Source organism: Arachis hypogaea, chromosome 14 (assembly GCF_003086295.3).
Source record: "Arachis hypogaea cultivar Tifrunner chromosome 14, arahy.Tifrunner.gnm2.J5K5, whole genome shotgun sequence".
NCBI lineage: Eukaryota > Viridiplantae > Streptophyta > Magnoliopsida > Fabales > Fabaceae > Arachis > Arachis hypogaea.
In genome coordinates, this window is record NC_092049.1 from 7,147,472 (window position 1) to 7,167,639 (window position 20,168).

General features: G+C 34.4%; 4 protein-coding genes across 4 annotated transcripts; 1 reads left to right on the forward strand and 3 right to left on the reverse strand.

Moving 5' to 3' along the window:
• The first annotated feature begins 876 nt into the window (after window positions 1–876).
• LOC112741285 (BAG family molecular chaperone regulator 5, mitochondrial) lies at window positions 877–1,760 on the forward strand. The gene has a single exon (XM_025790204.3). The coding sequence runs from the start codon at window positions 1,011–1,013 to the stop codon at window positions 1,566–1,568; it is 558 nt and encodes a 185-aa protein (XP_025645989.1). The 5' UTR covers window positions 877–1,010; the 3' UTR covers window positions 1,569–1,760.
• On the reverse strand, window positions 1,693–6,168 carry LOC112741284 (probable long-chain-alcohol O-fatty-acyltransferase 5). The gene is made up of 2 exons (XM_025790203.3): window positions 3,341–6,168; window positions 1,693–3,176 (listed from the first exon to the last, which is right to left on the reverse strand). The coding sequence occupies exons 1-2, from the start codon at window positions 4,190–4,192 to the stop codon at window positions 2,934–2,936; spliced, it is 1,095 nt and encodes a 364-aa protein (XP_025645988.1). The 5' UTR covers window positions 4,193–6,168; the 3' UTR covers window positions 1,693–2,933.
• Window positions 6,169–7,573: 1,405 nt separating this feature from the next.
• Window positions 7,574–10,786, reverse strand: LOC112741286 (rho GDP-dissociation inhibitor 1). The gene is made up of 5 exons (XM_025790205.3): window positions 10,056–10,786; window positions 9,912–9,978; window positions 9,209–9,427; window positions 8,846–8,970; window positions 7,574–8,239 (listed from the first exon to the last, which is right to left on the reverse strand). The coding sequence occupies exons 1-5, from the start codon at window positions 10,299–10,301 to the stop codon at window positions 8,168–8,170; spliced, it is 729 nt and encodes a 242-aa protein (XP_025645990.1). The 5' UTR covers window positions 10,302–10,786; the 3' UTR covers window positions 7,574–8,167.
• Window positions 10,787–17,522: 6,736 nt separating this feature from the next.
• On the reverse strand, window positions 17,523–19,719 carry LOC112740245 (uncharacterized). The gene is made up of 5 exons (XM_025789026.3): window positions 19,186–19,719; window positions 18,896–19,007; window positions 18,725–18,806; window positions 18,298–18,349; window positions 17,523–18,171 (listed from the first exon to the last, which is right to left on the reverse strand). The coding sequence occupies exons 1-5, from the start codon at window positions 19,597–19,599 to the stop codon at window positions 18,016–18,018; spliced, it is 816 nt and encodes a 271-aa protein (XP_025644811.1). The 5' UTR covers window positions 19,600–19,719; the 3' UTR covers window positions 17,523–18,015.
• Between the last annotated feature and the right edge of the window lie 449 nt (window positions 19,720–20,168).

A 20,168-nucleotide genomic window follows, 5' to 3' on the forward strand; every position in this document is an offset into this window, starting at 1 on the left:
CCAAACTCTTCCGGTCGTATGATTTATGTTTATGAATTCAGGTACGCTTCCGCATTCGAGTATGATATATATTTTTGATGATTCAATATGGATGATCTGGATTATTTAAATTAATTTATTCCAACAAGATCTACAGGTATACTTAAGTTCCAATATACTTAAACTTGCTAACTTAGGCATCAGAGTGTCTTGTAGGTACCACCTCCTACCTTTTCAAACACATAATTCGAACGGCGGCTCTCAGGACAAATCGAAGACCCACCCTTTGAACGTTTGGGCCTCGTAATCAAACCCAATCCACATCCGATTTCAGATAATCCCGAAACCACTAACCATAGCCTGAAACTGAGTCTGAAACCTCACTAAAGAGCAAAGACTTGAGACCGCAGAGCCATGAGCCCTTTACGCATGAGGAAAATAAACGAAGCCCATTGCCTTTAAAAAGTGAAAAAGGAGCATGAGAATTAAAGCATTTACGCGCTAACACCATTCAATCAAGAACCAACAGTCAGCAGTCAGCACTGCAAGGCTTGTTCAAGTGGCATGACCGTTGGTCTATGAATCCATATAATATGCGTGTGAGTGTTATGAACCCAAAAAAAAGAAAAGAGAAAAAAAAAAAAACAGTCAAACCCCCATCCTCTAAACTAAAATTAAAAAATAAGCATACATCCAAATAAGCTTTTAAAATATTTTATATCAGTTTTGCCTTTAAAAAATATTTATTATATTAAAGTTCTTAAATTTTATGAAAATTAAATATATAAATTTTTATTTTAATTAAATTAATTATTTTTATTTAAACAAATAAATTCTAAAAAATATTACGGAATGACCAATATGACATAGAGACTATTTAGTGATATACTTAAAGTAAAATAAAATATTTGTTTTTTTTTTTTTAATAATTTTCCTTCTCACTCTTTTGCGCACACAGAAACAGTCACCTACAAACTTTCTCTCTGCGACTGTTGCTGTCTGCAATCCCTGACTCTCAAGCACTCACTCCAATGAACCATTCTTCCAGATCCACCACCGCCGTTTCCCACCATAATGACCATTCTGCCCCTCCCGAATCCAAAATCTCCAACCCCGCCCTTACCATCCAATCCGCCTTCCGCGCCCACCGCATCCGCACCCTCTACCGCAAGATCTCCACCGTCAATTCCGAGGCCGACCGCCTCCAGCGCCTCATCCAGAGGCAAGAAACCGTGGACGCTGTCCGCACCAACCCACTTCAGAAGCTCGCTATCAACGAGTCCCTCATGTCCCTCCTCCTCACTCTCGATTCCGTCCCCGGATTCGATCCAACGGTCAGGGAAGCTCGCCGGAAGATAACACGCCGGATCGTGAGCCTCCAGGAGATCCTGGACTCCGTGTCCGAGTGCAAGTTCGATGAATGGGGTTGGTGGAACAGTTACGACGACGTTTTGGTGAGGAATTGGGACCAGGTGATTGAAGACATGGAAGAGAGTGTTTGCAGGGAGAGAGGTGGCGATGATATGGATAAGTTCTGCGCCCAATATTTAGGGTTCCGCTGCCTTCAAAGGTTCCTTCGTGAACCCTGATTTCAATTGCCCCCTTCAACATGTATAAGTTACTTTGTTGCTTGTGTATGAATATTTTAGTCTCTATAGATATGTGCTTTAATTAGCAAGTGTTATATGGTGAAATGAATAGCATGTATAGATCTGTTAAAATACTACTAAGATAGCATTTGATGAAATTAATACACAATATATGATGTTATAGTTCACAAAGTACAGCATCCTTCAACTATTGGATTTGCCACTGTTCCGATTTAAGGGTGAAGTAGAAACTTTTATTTTCTCACATGTTATAGTACCTTTAGATCTAGTAGTGTGGGTGATTAGGTGTGGAGTAGTAGAGTTGATGGTGGTGCTAATTGAGGCAGTTGCATTTGCACTTGAACATGCATCTCTTGCAGTCAGAGAGTGTAGGGTAGCCGCCTTTGTTGCAGTCGCACTTGCTGATGCAATCGGGCCTTGAACCCCCACCCCACAAGCACCGAGCCATGCAGTGCAGGATTGGGGTGCATGAGGGACATGAACTTCTCATCTGGTTCACTATGCAGTCCTTGCACCCCATACCATCTGACGGCATGCAACTCAGTGCAGGGGAAGCCATAACCACTACCATTATCACCAACACCGCTTCTACTTGGACCCCCATTGCATTCTTCTTTGCCTCCATATTAACCAGAGTTACCAAGTTATTCTTTTAGGTATCTATCTATATACCAGTTTCAGAAGCTAGTATATAAATTTGGGGAAACAGTTTAAGGTAAGACTGAATTTAAGATCCATATGAGGGCATCGAAAAGTGGGGATGCATTCATTTGGAGAGGGTTGCCTGATACTGATATTAAACTCGCACTTGCTCTCATAAAGTCTCTGGCAGCACAAATCTGTCTTGGTTTGCACAATACTCATATTTGTCAACGCTATCATCTATGGATTGCCATGGACATTTGATTTGGATAAATACTTGCATGATCTTATTAAAGTGGGATGTTGTTTTTAATTTTTTACTAACTCTGTCATGAGTCATCAACTTTGAGTGTCAGCATAAGGATATGTTAAGTAGCAGCCTGATTGTGTGTGCATTGTGTCAGCGAGAATACATCACCAAAGTTTTTATCTTTTGATTTTTAAATTGTATTTTCAGGACATTTATTGATAAAACAGTAAAAAAACTAACAAAAAAAAAAAAGGTTTTATTGCATTTGTGAATTTTTTAACAAATGTCTTGAACAAAATCTAAAATTAGAGACAACGAATTGAAGGATCTAAAATGATTCCTCCGATAAATTCAATAAAATCTATGCAGATCCTCAACTGCATGTCCAAAATACGCTCGATTTTCCAATCAAACAAATGTACTGAGTAGGAACTCAAGGGTTCTCCCAAATCTCATTCTACATTTCTAGTCACGTGAAAACAAGCAAACCTCAAAACGCCATAAACTTCCTTCCCAAACTCCACTACCGCATTCAGCTCTCCCATGGCCTTTTCATAAACCCGGCACCTTGCCAGCGCCGGAAAAAACAGCCGCAACGCTGTCTCGTACACAAACGCCACTGTCAAAATCCACGACACCACTCCCGGCAGACGCCACTTGCTCCCCCTGGCCCTCAGCCACTTCTTCACTGCCACCTGTAAGTAACATAATCAACCAGAACGAGTTTAGAAAAACAGAAATTCTAAACTGCCAATATTTTATCAATTTTTTACACGTATACCTTTATGAATATAATAATATCAAATCAATAAAGAATATAGACAGATAAATTATTATTATTTTTTAGGAAGAAATGAACCTCAAAAGCCAAACAAGTCCCGTGAAGCATAAAGAAACAAATGGCATCCCAGGAAGGCTCCCACGGTTCCCACGCGCCGCGCCTCTCACGCTTGATGTAATAGAACACGAGCTCGTGCATGGCGGCAGACACCGCAAAAGTGGCGAGTATCGCGGGGAGCGGCGCCCACCTCGTTCCAAGGAGACGGGTGGCGGCAGTCACGACGGGCTGGTACACCGTGGGCTGCAAGACTTTGTGGACCACGATGTTCCACCTTCTCCCCCAGAAATCCTGCAACGACGTGGACAAGTAAGGCTGGTCGAACTGCGGCTCCAGCTGAACACCGAGAAACTTCCGTGTGAAGAAGGAGAAGACGAAGAAGATGAACTCGAGACCAATGTACATGTGGAGACTGTACAAGAACAACACGAACTTTGGATGAAGACTCTGTTTGGCAGTATAGAGAGGGATGAGAGTGGCTAACACCACAATCGCTGTGGGGAAAGCGTAGTTGAGGGATGGTCTTTGAATTTCAGGAGGGTAGTTTTGTAATTTGATAGGGAAGAGGGAGAGGGGGACGAACTGGCGGAGGGGGAGGAGGTGGTGGAGGGGACCTTTTCCGAAGGAGAAGAGGAGGAGCTTGAAGGTGGTGAGCCAGCAGAGGATGAAGGCGGTGGGGCCGCCGAGGTGGACGGAGGTGACTCGGAGAGGGAGGAGGAGGAGGATCACTATGGCGGGGAATATAGCGGCGAATCTTGAAGACCCTCCCTTTGGGATGAAGTTTCCGATCGTACGGCAGTAGCATACTGTTGCTGCTGCTGTTGTCCATACCATTATCAAGTTCAACGCTTCTCCTTCCATTAAATGCCTCATCAAAAATCAACTTTATTTGCACTTAATTATAAACTCTCCTTTATCAACTTATCAACTTAAGCGCTCTTGTCAAATATATTAACATCATAAAAACAAACTTCAATTAAGAAAATAAAGTGATGTTAGTGACGTATGACCAAAGAAATTATATTTACACCTTTCTTTATTCAAAATAACACACATTCATTATATGCTATAATCTTTAATTAATTACTATATAAAGATTTTTTTATTGAATAGTTGTGTAAATAATACATCAAAAAGCTTTTTATTAATTACTTTTATTTTAATACCAGAAATAAAATTTATTTGGGTTGGATAGTGGCCTACTGGCCTGAATTTATATTAGATAAATATTAAAATTAAATGAATTTAATATATTATAAAAATTAGATTAACAAATAAGAGGTGTTTCTATAATAAAATATGATCGGATCCATCAAAGTACAAACTATTTAGAAGTAATCCAGTAAGTAAGAAGAGAATTGAGTATAACAGGGCCATTTCAATTAACAAAACAACTTTATTTAGGGTTAATAAGATGGTTTATGTACTCTGTTATGATACATCCTTATTTAGTTATTTATAATTTTCCATGTACAAATATCGTTACTTCTTGGCTATTTTATTTTAAATGGATTAGACAACTTCTATTTCTAAACATTACAAATTTACTCACACCACACTTATATACTTAATATTTAAAGGTTTCATACTTTCATCTCTACTTGTCCTAACTAAATTTGAACCCAAATACATTTATTGTAAGACATATGTAGTGACCACTAGCTAGACCAAACTCTTGCAGCCTCCTTGGCTATTCTAGAAACCGTGACTCGTGTAACATGCGGATATTACATATTCTATTATTTCATTTATTTGCAATAGCCCACATGTTCTTTAAGAGAAATCAACCTCAGTCGTTTTATTCTTCTTGCTTTGCGATTTTTACTTTTTTTAATATCTCCCTTTACTGTATAGGAGAATGTGATGCTTAAAATTTTTTTTAATTTTATTATTTTTATTATTAATAAAAATATTATTTATACATTAAAATTAATTATATATTTTGTGTATAAATATATGTGTTGTTTAATTTATTTTTAACATATATTTTGTATTTTTTTATGAACATATATTTTATATTTTAATGTATATTTTATATTAATAGTTTATTTTAATGTCTAATTTTAATATAAACTTAGTTTATGAAATGCAATTTGAGTCTCTAGCTAGCAATGCTTTTCGTTTAATTTTGGAAGACTCATTAGTCGTGAAGATGATTTTTCATACCGTGACAAAAGACAACGACAAAAATAAGCTTATACTAAATTAATCGGCAATAATTAAGGTGGAGGATTCGCTTGGTACGTTTTCTTGGTTATGACTTATGAGTGTTACCAACCACCATTTTCCTTCATAAACTGTAAACAAAGTTATAAAAATCAAGAATGGCGTCCTTTCCCGTTCAAATTCAACCAAGACCAGGTTAATTTTAAAATACATCATGTAAAGTAATGAAATCAGTATTATATTAATTTATATATTTTTTAATTAAATAATCAGTCATCAAAATAATTAAACTTAAAATAAATCAATAATCAAATTTATTTAAAACAGTATGATAAAAAATAAAATAAAATGTCAAATACATATATTTTTTTGTGAACCAAATACATATTTATATATATAGTGATTGAATGATAACTAATTTTTTGTGTACGGTGTACCCATAATATCATGGTAACTTAAACTTAGCTTGACACACCTTGAGCTCTTGGCATCAATCATTTTTGTCTAATATAAAATTTAATAACAATTTTTCAAACATACCTATCTAAAATTTTGATTAACCTAAAAGAATTGAGAGAGTAATTAACCATAGTTAAATAGTGTACTCTTGCATAATATTAGTTAAGTAACTCGTTTGCCCTCAAAGGCTCAAACCATGCCTTATCCACAAAGAAGAAAAAAAAAAAAAAGAGTAAAATCCCACCCCAACCTTTAATTATTTTGCAAACTTTCATTTCGTCCTTCGTCAATTGAAAAATGATACTGTAACTTCTAACCATTATTTCTGCCAAATTTTTTGTCTCCTCTATTAATATTTGTCTATAGTTAACGGATGTTACTTATATATACCGTTAACTCAACATGTGTCAAGCAACTATTTAAAGAGATAAATCGCCTTCTATGACTCAACAAAAATGCTGCATTTTGCCCCCCTCTTCAATAATTTTTCCGAACCTGATTTTGCTAATGGTTTAGATAATTTCACTATCAGCGAAAAAGTAGGACAAATACAAATCATGACGGTAATTGAAGGCAAAGCCTCCGGTACAGTTCTAGGGGGATTGAAATTGTACAGAAATTGCAGTGATGAGCTCGCTATGAATGTGCTTGATTCGTCGGAGTTGTTAGAATTTAGTAATGATAGAATTGTGAATTGTAATAATAATGGTAATGCTATGGTTGAGGTTAGTGAGGTTAGTGAGAATTGTGGGGTTGGTGATGGTGATGCGAAATCAAAAAGTAGAATGGATCAATTGGATAATGTGGAGAGAGCAGAGGTAATGGATTATCAGATTTGGAGGAAGAAGATTCAATGCGTATGATAGGTAATAGTGATATAAAATTGGAGGATGGATTGTGTGATAAGAGTAGGGGGATTGAATCAATTTGATAATTTTAGCGTGCAATTGAGGTTGGAAGACAAGGAGAAAAGAGAGAATGAGAGAATGAGAGAATTAAGGAGGGAGGGTTGTCCGATTTTAAGCATTCAGAGGATGAGGATGAGGATAATAATAGATAATGATAGGTTATTCCTCTATGACCTTTGGCTCAAATGACTTGGATGATTTTCTGCTAGATAATGATGGATTTGATCGAGGTTCTTAAATGTCTATTTTTTTCTGCGAGAAGCAAAAATAGAACAATGAAATTGAACAGTAAAAGGAAGAAGAAGTAAAGTGTTCTTGACCTCTCCAAAACGCAACGTTTTGCTGAATTATCAGGGGACGATTTGTCCCTTTAAATAATTGTTTGACACGTGTTGAGTTAATAGTACACGTAAGCAACATCCGTTAATTATAAACGGAGACATTTATAGAAAAGACAAAAAATCCGACAAAATAAAAGTTCGCAAAATGATTATAGACCGAAGAGGAATTTTACCCAAAAAAAAAAAGACAAATAATCAGGGAGCAATTTTTGGGATACAAAATTGCCAGTGGGCCTTAAAGGAAAAGGAGTGTGTGTGATAGGGTCTTGACAAAAAAAAACCCCGAAATAAACCCCACAATCAACAAATCGTTTGAGTAGACAGAGGGCAAGATTCTACGGCCAATTAGCCCAAACTACTTTGTATTAACAACAATTATCTATCAAATAAACGAATAGCAATTTCATTTCATCCTTCAAAGTCAAATCCTCTCATCATTGTTAAGATTACCCGGTCTCAGACAGGATTAGAAACAAATAAACAATGGAAAAGTAAAAGGAAAAAAGCATTCAAGCAAACACCGAAGAAAATTTCAGCCGAAATAACAAGGACTAAGGATTAAAACATAATAAGGATAAACCACCAAAAATGCATCCGAATTATTTTGTCGCTGATAAAAATCTCTCAAATTTTGTTATCGACAAAAATATTCTTAAATTATTTAAAAACGTAATAAAAATGCACATTCGTAAATTGAGACGTTCTTTGTTAACGGGAAAGGGTAATGTGACAAACACAACTTCTTATATGACAAGTGAAACTTAGACATTGGTATGTGAACCACGTCACGCTTTCCCGTCAACGGAGCAAGTTTTCTTTATCATGACTGGGCATTTTTGGCACGTTTTAAAATTATTTGAAGATATTTTTGTCGATGATAAAAATTGGGGACATTTTGTCGACGCAAAGATAATTCGGGTACATTTTTTGTGGTTTACCAGCACAATAATCATAATGGAGAAGTAGGTCCACTCCTATTGCCAGTCCTTGCGGATATCAAAAGTGTAATTGATCTCCAAGTAGCATATATTGTCATCATCAACAAACTGAAAAAGGCAACAATAACAAATAGGAAACAAACAAATATGAAAAACTTAGCTATCTACAATAGAAGTTTCTACTTTCTACACAAGAATTTAATGACTTGTGAAGCAAACAACATTTATTAAAATAGTAAAACAAAAGTGTCTCAAATTTGAATTTTAAATTAGTAGTTGAGGGTATACACATGAAATCCGGCTCCAAATTTATTAGAGCATTTATCCTTAATAAGATCATATATCATATATTTTCTTGTTCTCGTTATCCTGAATGGATCAAACTCTTCTAAAGTGAAAAAGTAGGTAAAGTGAAAAAAATGAGGATCTAATCCCCATGGAGCAAGGTAATCGGACTCACACATGATGAAAATTACAAATTTAACTGTGATTAAATTCTCACTTTTTAATTTTACCAATCTCTTTACTTTAGATGATCTATTTTCTGTCTCTAGATACTAGATAGTGCCTCATGAAAAAGTAGGATAAAAGTAAGTAAATTCACACACAAGTTACCGTTTTTGCTTTTTGTATTTTTGTCTTTGTCTTAACTCATTATCCAAGAGTATGCAGCATGCACATCATAACCATAATCATAATATGGTAGAAGTTTACCTTGCTTTTAGCTACATATGTCCCTCTGGCAAAAATCCCAGAAGGTGTTGTCTCTTCAGGCATCTCATGCGTGTAAGGTTCTGTTTGGGGGCTGAATGTTCCAATCATCTCTTTCGTGCTATCAACTGCATCCAACCGAGGCTCAACAATCACATTAGTTCATCTACAAGTAGTTATCTCTTTGCCATCATAATTTGATTCAAAGTATTTCATCACAACTTGTGTGTATCATCATTCAAAGTATATATGATCTTAGCATTATTGTCTGCTTATTTGTTCAAACGTTCAAATTAGATATCAGCCAAAGAGATTATGACAAAAGAAACAACAAAGTTAATAATGTGGTGTGTAGAAGTTGCATACCCTTTAGACCAGTCTTCCAAACAGTGTTGGTGTATTTGAGGCCTGAAACAATGTTATTGAGGACCTGGAAAGTGAACATAAGCCTGTATTTGCTACCTTCTTTCAAAGTAAACCACAAACCATTCGGCGTCCCTCCCTCTGGTATTGGAAGAACAATATCAGGTCTACCAGCTGTCTTTATTGCAAGGCTCAAGATCTTCACTTCTGGCTCCAGAGTCTCTGATGAATCATCAATCCGATAACGCATGAGAATTCAGTTCATGTGAGGAAATGAAGCAATTGAAAGTGTTTTCAGTTTGAATTTCATATTTCAGAACTTATTAGTATAGAAATAGAGAGACATTAAGGGATAGAATTATACAAATTTGTTTGGAGAAGAAAACAGATTCAGAGACAAGAATAAAATGTCTCTTGTCTCCATCCCAAGAATAATATGGATATAATGGGACAACAAACAAACATAGAAGAATCAAGGCTCAGAAAGATTATACCAATGAAGAATTAAATCAATTTAGGGCAAAGTGACATTCATTCTGTTCTGGATCATGTTTGATGAAATGATTGAAAAAATGTCTAAACCTACCTTCATCATACAGAAGTTCATACTAACCTGAGGCCCAAATACTACAAAATTTCATAGATAACAATATAGAGGGACAAAAAATTGAACAAGTTAAATTTAAATGAATTTAAATAAAATTACCTCCAACAGAATTGATGTCAACACTTCCAAGAAGCTGCTCCTTCCACCTCCTCAAGCTCTCATCATCCTAAAACATATCATTAATTAAGAGAAAAGAAAGTAAAAGAAAGAGAATAGTTAATTAAGGGAAAGATATTATGGTACCTTATCCTTTTCAAGCTGCTCCTTTAAAGTGCACTGAGGACCCAATTCAATCTTCTTATCATGATCATCATCTTCATCCTCTGTTGCAACAATGGAACTCTCACTCCTGTGCCTTCTGAGTGTTCCTCCTTCTCCTCCTCCAGAAGCTCCTTCATCGCCACTCTCATAACCCCGAGAAGGGGTGTTATCATCTGCGGCACCTCCCATGATGTTTTTGGAATTCAAACCCACTCCAATGCTCAACATGAATCAATATCCCATATAAAAAACACGACAAAGTTGTTTAATTTGTTGGATTCTGTAACAGAAAAAGAGAAGAAAAGCAACAAATAAACCCCCACCAGTGGTAGAATCTTCCACAGAACGAGAAAAAAGAAAAAGAAAAAGAAAAGAAAGAAGGGTTTGAAGTTGGAAGAGGTAGCTCGAGGTGCAAGAAAAGACGCCAAGAAAGCAGAGGGAGAGAGAGAAAGTTCTCAACTTTGTTTTGTTAGGAAGAGAAGTGAGAGAAGAAGAAGGAAAGGGTCATGTGGTGATCCGAAAAGAGAAGAGATTGAAGCAGAAAAAAATGGAATGGAGTGAGAGAACGTGGCGCTCACTCTGTTTTTTTGTGTAGAAGCGACCTTTTTCTTTCCCTCATCTTCAACACTTCAACGGATAAATTACATCATTTATTTTTGTTTTATGCACAATTTTTATCTAAAAAATGTTTTGTCTTTTTGTGGTTGTTTTGTATGAAATGAAATCATTGTAACTATAATAACGTTTAGGGAGAATGATAAATTAGTCTATGAGTATTTAATTGGTGGATAAATTCGTTCTTGAAGATTGAAAAATATAAAATTGTCTCTCACCATTCAAAATGTGTGATAGATGGATTTTTTTGTCCAAAGTACTCCCTCAAATCTAATAGAGACAGCTTATGTGAGATTTATTTAGTGTGTTATGTGCCTATTTGTTAATACAGTATTATTAAAAAAATTTTGTGTGTCTGTTGTGAAAAAGGTCTAGAACAAATAGGTGTCTATCACTTAAAATGTCACCGTTTTAGAATATTGAGTGTAGTCCCTGCGTTTAAATGTAATTTCGCTCATATGAATTTTATACAATTACTTAATGTCCTAGCACATATATCTGTGATTTTTTCCTCTAAAAAATACAATAATTGATCTTCTTCGTGTTGTCGTTTTTGTATAAAGTAACACCATTAAAGTTTTGTTAGTATAATTTAGGGTGTCATATATACTGGTAAGTACTTTTATTTCGAAATTTATTGTATTTGTGCTTTCTAACATTATTTGTTATGCATGTCGTGGGTTGGGGCTTTTGGGTAATGTAGTTAGTGAGGGACATGGAAGATAGGTTATGTGGGGTTTAAGGTTTAGGTAAGTGCTGATTTAATAATATTTAGAGCTAATCCTGGTAGATAAGTTTGGTTTTCGGTGTTAACTATTTGGATTTTTTGTGATGAACAATATTGTAGATGGATGATGTTTTTGTTGTTCCTATTTTTCATCATGGGACTATTTTTCAAAGGTTCTTACTGGTGAGTTAGTTTATCTACATGATAAAGTTGAGAGGTTCCCACAAATGGACTTGAATTTTGTAAATTTCGGTAATTTGATAACATTGTTTAAAATACTGGAATATCAAGCATATAAAGAGGGATACTGGTATAATCTAAAGAGTAAGGATATAGAGTCAGGGCTGTATATACTAATGGAAGATGCAGGAATCAACCAGATACGACAAGTTAAGATGAAAAACAAAGACACTGATGAGTTCTATATTCTTTTTATCATCCTATTGATGATCCTGAGCTTGCAAAGGATGCTAATAAGGAAAATACTAAGGTAGAGGAAAATGTTCGAATTGAAATGGAGAAATTGGATAACTCGCCGTCTGATCATGATAGTTATGAGAGTGTGGAGGATGAGTTATATGCACCTCCAACTTCCGGTTATAAAAGTAATAGTGAAAATGGCGAATATGGTGTCAGTAGGACTATAACTGCCAAAAGAAAGAGGAAACAACTGCTTGATTCCTCTAAGAGAACGACCCAACCCAAGAAACAACCAAAAGAAAAGCAAGACGTGTGTCTCAGAGGACAAAGTCTAATGCAAGAAAGAATGAGCCTGCTCATGAGCCCGACACAGCTGGGCCTGCAAGACAGCCCAATGGAGCTAAGCCTGCAAGGGAGCCCAATAAAACTAGAGTTGCAAGGCCAGTAATTCTAGACTATGTCAGTGATGTAGACACAGATTATAATGACATTGTATGGAAGTATAAATTTGAGGAGCTGCATACACCTATTTCATTTGAGGAGTAGGAAAACAAACATCATTGGCCTGAGTTCAATGACCAGTATAGTTTCGAAGAAGGAATATTTGAGCTTGAAATAATATTTGCTACAATTGAAAAGTTCAAAGAAGTTGTAAAGAATACCTTTATTGCTGAAGGCAGAAAATTGGCTTGGATCAAGAATGACAGAGAAAGAATTAGGGTTGGGTGCAAAGATGAAGATTGTTCTTGGATTGTCCATTTGTCTTACAATGAGCAATTACAATGCTTCCAAGTGAAGACATATAGAAATGAGCACACTTGTGCTAGAGACTCGAAAAACAATGCAGTTGATCAACACTGGATCAGTAAGAAGGTGGAGAAAAAAAATGCTAACACCCACATATAACCACTCACAAAGCTATTGATTTTCTGAGAGAAGAGTTTGATTTTACTCCGCATCCAAAGATGGTGTATAGAGCTGTAAAAGAGACAAGAGAAAGGATGATGGGTAGTGAAAGGGAACAGTATAACAAATTGAGGGACTATTTGTTGGAGATACACAAAAGTAATCTTGACTCTTCTGCATTGCTAGGCGTAATTCTTCAACCACAAACACCCTCTACATTTGACAAATTGTATGTTTGTTTTGAGGCCTGCAAACTTGGATTTAAGAGTGGCTGCAGACCGCTACTTCACTTGGATGGAGCATATCTTAAAACCTAATAATCTATCATAGGGGACAACTACTCTCGGCAGTCGCACAAAATGCTAACAACTAGTTCTATGTAGTTGCATATGTAATTGCAAGATCTGAATCGAAAGAATCATGAAAATGGTTCCTAACACTTTTACAAGAGGATCTTGGTGATGTGAGTAACCATGGTTAAAATTTTATATTAGACCAACTGAAGGTTAGTTTATTTTTTGTCAATTATTCTATGTTCTGTGAGTTTTTGTGTAAATTGTATTTGTTTGTAAACTTGACAAATTGATGATTGTTTCAATTTTATTAGGGCTTGCTATCTTAAAATTATTGTAACTATAATAATGTTTAAATTAGTTTTTAACAAATTTTAGATTCCATATTTTATTTTTTAACAAAATTTTATTTTTAAAATATCTCAAAAATTAATTTTGTAGAAAAACTATTATTATTTAAAAAAGTGTTATGCTCTTCAGATTATATGATTTTGAATATTATATATAAAAAACATTTAAAATTATAAAAATATAATTATTTATTAGTCAACTTCAATTAATTTTTTAAATTCGTTTTTCTTTCATTTTTATATTTTCTCTTCTCACTTATATTTTTCTTCTTTATTTTTATTCCATATTTACATTTTTTCTTCTCACTTATCTTCATGTGTTCATGCTATTATACTGAATTTTTCACAATTTTATATTAGTTTATAATTTTTTGCATTAAATTAACATTGGAAAAGGGGAGTAAATAAAAAATATATTTTTTAAAAAAGTTGATTGAAAAACTAGTTATAAAAGTACTTACTTACCTTACATTTGTATTCTTCTTATAAGTTCTACAATACAAATCCTGAAATCCATAATGAGAGATATGATATCTATAACAAACCCATGACTAAGGCAGGAAGAGAAATTTTCTAGATTACAACAAAATGCATCGATTATTATTTTTTCTCTTTTCATAATGGAAACTTTAATAAAGACAGTTTATCTATCTATAATCTATGCTTTAACTAAAGTAATGCATCATTATGTAGAACATATAAGACATAATAAATTCTTGAATTAAAAGGATGTCCATAATTTATTCGAAAATGGTAACATTAGGTAGCAAAGCATGCTTTAATGATGGATTTAGAGGAAGGGAAGTTTCTTCAAACGTTTGCATCTGAAAGCACTATATATAAACCAATCACCACCACTTGCTGTTCTTGGATTCATTGTTCCTTCCAAATTCATCAACTTCCTTACGTCCAAAATGTGGATCAAATCATATCATCAAAGTCACAATTAACTTTCACATGATATATGATCATCAATTCCACTTTTGAAACCTTGCATAAGATGTCAAAACAGGGGAAGAGAAATGACTACAATATTCTTTTTACAATTAAGAAATAATGTTCAATTTCTGAACTAATTTTTTTTTTGTATTGAATTAGATTTTCAGTCAACTTTAATAACATATAATAATAATAATAATATAACAACGAAGATACAAGAAATAGTCAAAGAATTTTTTAAGAAATCTATGCTACTAACCAAAGAAAGAAATCCTCATAAAAAGGTGAATTATATTCGGTCTTATCTTGGGCTAACTTTATCAACAATTTTATATGTAAAACCCACAATTGTTTCACTCTCTTCCACACGTGTTTAGGTACCGTGACGAGGCTGCAAACCAAATAGAAACTTATTAATTATATATAATTTAAGGGAAAAAATTAAGCACATTGACTTTTAACACAAAATCGCAAATGCAGAAGCTATAATTTTAAATTTTTGAGTCATTTGAAATCGAGAAAAATATCAAAATTAGAAGCCAAATCATCGATAACGAGTTTAATTTGTATCATAATTATGTTCCAAGTAAAGTCAAGTGATTGAAAAAGACATGAGAGAACCTATAAAGTAATAATTAATCTTAACGGCATAGTGTGTGGTCCTAAGGGGTTAAATTTATGATACCCGACTCATACGATTGTGAAATGCATTCAATGACGGACCTTGATATATCTATATGATTACATGATATCATCATGATAATATGATTTAATATGAATTAACTGAGTGAAGTTATTATATATTGAAGGAGGCAGCAGCATTTTTAAGGTTTTTGTATACACTATTCGTACCCCAGGATCCATTTCCCGAGACAAATTTAATTTGACATCATGTTGTTTGACTTTAGCCTTTCATGCCGCCAATTTTTTGTGTCCAATCCAGATCCCAGAATTCGAAGAAAATAGTAAATTCAACATATACTTCTAAATTCAACGGATTATGGAATTATTAGAAGTATTTAGTGTATTTATTTGAATTCGATCCAAAAATTATAGATATGGATCCGATTCGCATACTAATAAAATCGGATTATAAATTTTGTGTAGGTATTTGCATATTTGCATATCCGCAAAATAAAAAAATAAATAAATAAATATATTTTTATATTTTATTTTAACTAATAATTATTATATATGTTGTATTATTTTAATTTGTTATTTAAGAAAAATATGTTTAATATTATTTTAAAAGTAAACATATTTAAAAGAATAAAAAAATAAATTTTATTGATATTTTTTAATAAAAATAAATTTTTTAAAATATTTTTGTATTTTACGGATATATCTGATATGGATATATCTGATATCCGATCCGATAATCAAATGTACAGATCAGATCGAATTTAAACTTAAAGAGTTTTTTACTTAAATAAATTGTATGGGAGTCAAAATTACCTGATTCTCCTGAAACGGATTCTGCAACGTGAATCCCCTCTTGGTATTATTATATAAATCGTCCTAGGCTGCATAGGATTACATAAAACGTGAATCATCTCAGCCTAGGACGATTTATGCATGAACATGTTAGGCAAATCAAACGTAAATCGTGGCAGGGTCTCCAGGGTTAGAAGAAGAGCATAAATCGTCCCAGGGTGGTAGGTTTCAGGTGTTAATGGGCTAACTCTCACTGGGCTACCATGATTTATGCATTATTGGAACCCTATTCAGCCTGGCACGATTTATGTTTGTGTTCGTAACACTAACTGGGCTGGGACGATTTATGCCCAAGTTGTAAGAACCATAGAAGTCAGAACCGAACCGGTGATCGAACCGTTCACGTAACCGGGTTAATGGTTCAACCGGCAAGTAACCAGTTAAACCGATTGACCCGATCCTATGTAAATAAAAAATAAAATATATAAAAAAATTTAAAATTAAAATTCAAAATACATATTTTCACTATTAACCCAACTTCAACATTTTAAAAAAAATTTGAAACTCAAGCGGTTCGGTCGAACCGGTCTCACCGAGTGATATCGATTTAAACCAATTCACTCACCATTTTGACCGGAGAGGAAGTTTGGGGGGAGAAGTGTTTCGAGCGTGGGGACCAGCTCGCGGCGGAGGTGCAACTGCTGGTGGGCAGAGGCGCCTGAGTGGCGCAAGTGGTGGTGGCAGTGGGCCGCCAGTGACCGGCTGGTGGAGGAAGTAATCTGTCCGACTGTGATAATGGCCGCGAACCAAGGAGATATGTACTGCCTGAACGGCATTGCGCATGTTACCGGATTTATTGATCAAAAGGTATGTTTTTGAATTTTGTAATGTTGTTGAGTCGAGGCCATGAGTATGTTAAGTACATTGATATGTTGGATGATATAGTATGTTGGATGATATTGTATAGGGTGAATATGCATCTTAGAATATTTTTTTATTAAGACGTTGCCCGATACCATGTTTAGTGATTTAGTTAGTTTTTGGTTTAGTATAAGACGTTAGAAATCAGGGTTCTTAGTAGATTATGGAATTCACTCATGATAGGGGGATGGTTCTGATGGCAGAATCCCCAAAAATTCGCTGTTGTTACTATTGTTAGCAGGACCGGACTGGACCGGAGTGAATTGGTTTAATCGATATCACTGGGTTCGACCGGTTTGACCGAACCGCTTGAGTTTCAAATTTTTTTAAAAATGTTGAAGTTGGGTTAATAGTGAAAATATGTATTTTTAATTTTAATTTTAAAATTTTTTATATATTTTATTTTTTAATTACATAGGATCGGGTCAATCGGTTCAACTGGTTACCTGCCGGTTGAACCATTAACCTGGTTACGTGAACGGTTCGATCACCGGTTCGGTTTTGACTTCTATGGTTCTTACAACTTGGGCATAAATCGTCCCAGCCCAGTTAGTGTTACGAACACAAACATAAATCGTGTCAGTCTGAATAGGGTCCCAATAATGCATAAATCGTGGCAGCCCAATGAGAGTTAGCCCATTAACACATAAAACCTACCACCCTGGGACGATTTATGCTCTTCTTCTAACCCTGGAGACCCTGTCACGATTTACGTTTGATTTGCCTAACATGTTCATGCATAAATCGTCCTAGGCTAAGATGATTCACGTTTTATGTAACCCTATGCAGCCTAGGACGATTTATATAATAATACAAAGAGAGAATTCACGTTGCAGAATTCGTTTCAGGAGAATCAGGTGATTTTGACTCCCATACAATTTATTTAAGTAAAAAACCCAAACTTAAAAGCAGCGAATATAATTTTAATGCAGATTGGTTATATCCAATCTATTGACCTCTAAAAATTATTTGCCAATTGTCTACTAAAAGAACTCTTTCTGTTTTTTGGTATTCACTTGTGCTTAATATGACAATAAATAAGAGGAGTTGATGGGCTTTTTTTTTTCGCTGCTGCTATTTTGAGGATCCATTTTATAAACTTAATTAGCCAAATGCATGCATGACCTTGTTAAATTGAATTTGTTACTAATACTATTGTGTTAGTATTTAGTTATTTATACGGTGAAAATTCAGGTGTAGTCGACTTCACGGGAAGTTGATAACTGAGAGTGGTTAGATAATTTGACTGATTTGACTAAATTTTCATCTAACGGCTCTCAAATATCAACTTCACGTGAAGTCGACTGCACTTGAATTTTCATCTATTTACACGGCTCTTATGAAGTAGCAAGTTTCATGAACAAGAAGGAGGCAGTTACGGATAATAAAGCAAGCACAATCAACAAAACTTTTTTTGCTTTTTTGTTTCCAGATTTCTCCGCCGTAAATAAGGCGATCTTCTCCGCCAACTGTGTCAGCCTTGATGTTATTATCTGCGTCACAACAAACATAGAAACAATTTCACAAACAAGCATGTGTGCTACAAGGTTAAGGTTCTCGGAAAATATATATAATAATAAACAAATTAAAAAGAAAGAAAGAAAGTTGATGATGCTTACCAGCCTATATGGTTCCAAGTGGAGTAATGGCTCCATAAACATCTCAATATTTCTGAATTAGATATAAAAACTATAAGAAAATACTTATAGGGAATTAATTTTATTCTAATATAATAAAGGAAATATTAAACCACTGGCATGAATATATCTTTATATGATGATAACTGAGATATGATAGATAATTTGACTAAATTGGTTAACAAAACATGCATACACAATATAACTATTATCTTTACATAAAAATATCTTCACGTGAATAATCGCCGGTAGAAATTCAGGTGCAGTCGACTTCACGTGAAGTTGATAACTGAGAGGCGTTAGATGATTTGACTGATTTGACTAAATTTTCATCTAACGAAAACTATCAACTTCACGTGAAGTCGACTGCACATGAGTTTTCACCATAATCGCCTTAAGCTAAACATACTTAATTACAGCTTTTCCGTGGTAAGTTTGGCAAATGTGGAAGCTGAAACCATTGCCTAGAGGGACATGAATCTTTTTCCATTCTGCACCCAACAAAGCACATAAGAATAGCTTGGTATGCAAGTAAATAATATAATTATGAAGAGCAGAGAGAGAAGGAGAGAGTAATAACCAAATTTCCAATGGACACCAACGTTCATGCCATCATGCAGAGTTGGTTTCACCACAATTTGGATGTGGTTTCCAAGTATTTTTATCAGATAACCGAAGAATTCCATCACTTGCTGCAATGCAACATCACACTAATTTTACTTTGTCTCTAACTATAGAATTTTGTGAAGGAAAAATAAAAAATTAAAACAGAACATAAAAGCAAAATACAGAATTTTATTGTGTTTATTAATTTTTCTTCACAGAATCTTAAAAACAGAAAATATAAACCAAATGCACCCTAATTTGTACCGTTTTTCCATGGAAGGCTTGGAAGAATGAGAGAAAATTGCAGACACAGCGGCATTCATCAGCAAGTATATCAGCTAAGTCTTGTGTGTCTTTATTCTTGAAGGCTGAATACAATTTCATAACTGCATCCATGGCTTCATTGTTGTTACCTTGTGATTCTGATTCTGAGTAGTTCTTATTATTAGCATCATATGCAATGAGGGACATGCTACCTCTCTGCCTCTCATCACAACACAAGTTTCTATGCATCAATGAATTGTATGAAACTAGAGAAACAGAATTTCTTCTATTCACAAGAACATTTCTTGACAAGTTCCTAGCTATTGAAACATGACATGATGAATTATAGGTATGTGAAAAGGAGATTATTTCTCTGCATTTCATGGGGCCAGTGAATGAAAGTAATGGAGCCATGCAAGATTGGCAAAATCTAAGAATGTTATGTTCAATTCATCACAAAAAGCAAAGTTAAAGAACATTTGATGGCATGAAATAAAGGGAAAAAAAAAAGCTGTTGGTCCCAAACTTGGAAGCTTGGTATCTCCTATGAATTGATTCATCAATATCATTGCTTCATATTTATATTATTTCAAGCACTCTCCTCAGGAAGACACTTTAACTTTGGTTTTAAAATAATAATAAAAGGTGACTTTTATTTTATAATTTTTATTATTTTTCATCAATATCAATGCATTTTGATGACTTTTCACTATGTTTTGCTCTGGGTCATTTATACATCCGTAGGTCAAATAAGAATTAGAGTTGGCCCAATAGAAAAAAAATGTTTCGAGTCTACACCCGAAAAAAAAAAGTGAAGTGCACTTAGTTTTCTATTTTTCATGGATTGTGAAACAAGTCCACTTCATGTAGTGTAATTAATATCGAGAATAAGATATAAATAATAAAAATATAAAAATTAATATTTTTATATTTTATTTGGTGATAAATTAAAATAAATTATTAAAGTTTAATTTTTTTTATTT

Bases quoted from the DNA above. Each gene is read 5' to 3' on its own strand.
- LOC112741285 (XM_025790204.3), top strand. From the start codon at position 1,011: ATGAACCATTCTTCCAGATCCACCACCGCCGTTTCCCACCATAATGAC.
- LOC112741286 (XM_025790205.3), bottom strand. From the start codon at position 10,301: ATGTTGAGCATTGGAGTGGGTTTGAATTCCAAAAACATCATGGGAGGT. The intron at 9,979-10,055 runs GTACCATAATAT...GATATGTTTTAG, and splicing joins AGCAGCTTGAAAAGGATAAG to GATGATGAGAGCTTGAGGAG. The intron at 8,971-9,208 runs GTATGCAACTTC...GGTTGGATGCAG, and splicing joins TTGGAAGACTGGTCTAAAGG to TTGATAGCACGAAAGAGATG.
- LOC112740245 (XM_025789026.3), bottom strand. From the start codon at position 19,599: ATGGCTCCATTACTTTCATTCACTGGCCCCATGAAATGCAGAGAAATA. The intron at 19,008-19,185 runs GTACAAATTAGG...GTTGCATTGCAG, and splicing joins AAGCCTTCCATGGAAAAACG to CAAGTGATGGAATTCTTCGG. The intron at 18,172-18,297 runs GTAAGCATCATC...GTTGTGACGCAG, and splicing joins ACTTGGAACCATATAGGCTG to ATAATAACATCAAGGCTGAC.
- LOC112741284 (XM_025790203.3), bottom strand. From the start codon at position 4,192: ATGAGGCATTTAATGGAAGGAGAAGCGTTGAACTTGATAATGGTATGG. The intron at 3,177-3,340 runs GTTCATTTCTTC...TGTTACTTACAG, and splicing joins GGACTTGTTTGGCTTTTGAG to GTGGCAGTGAAGAAGTGGCT.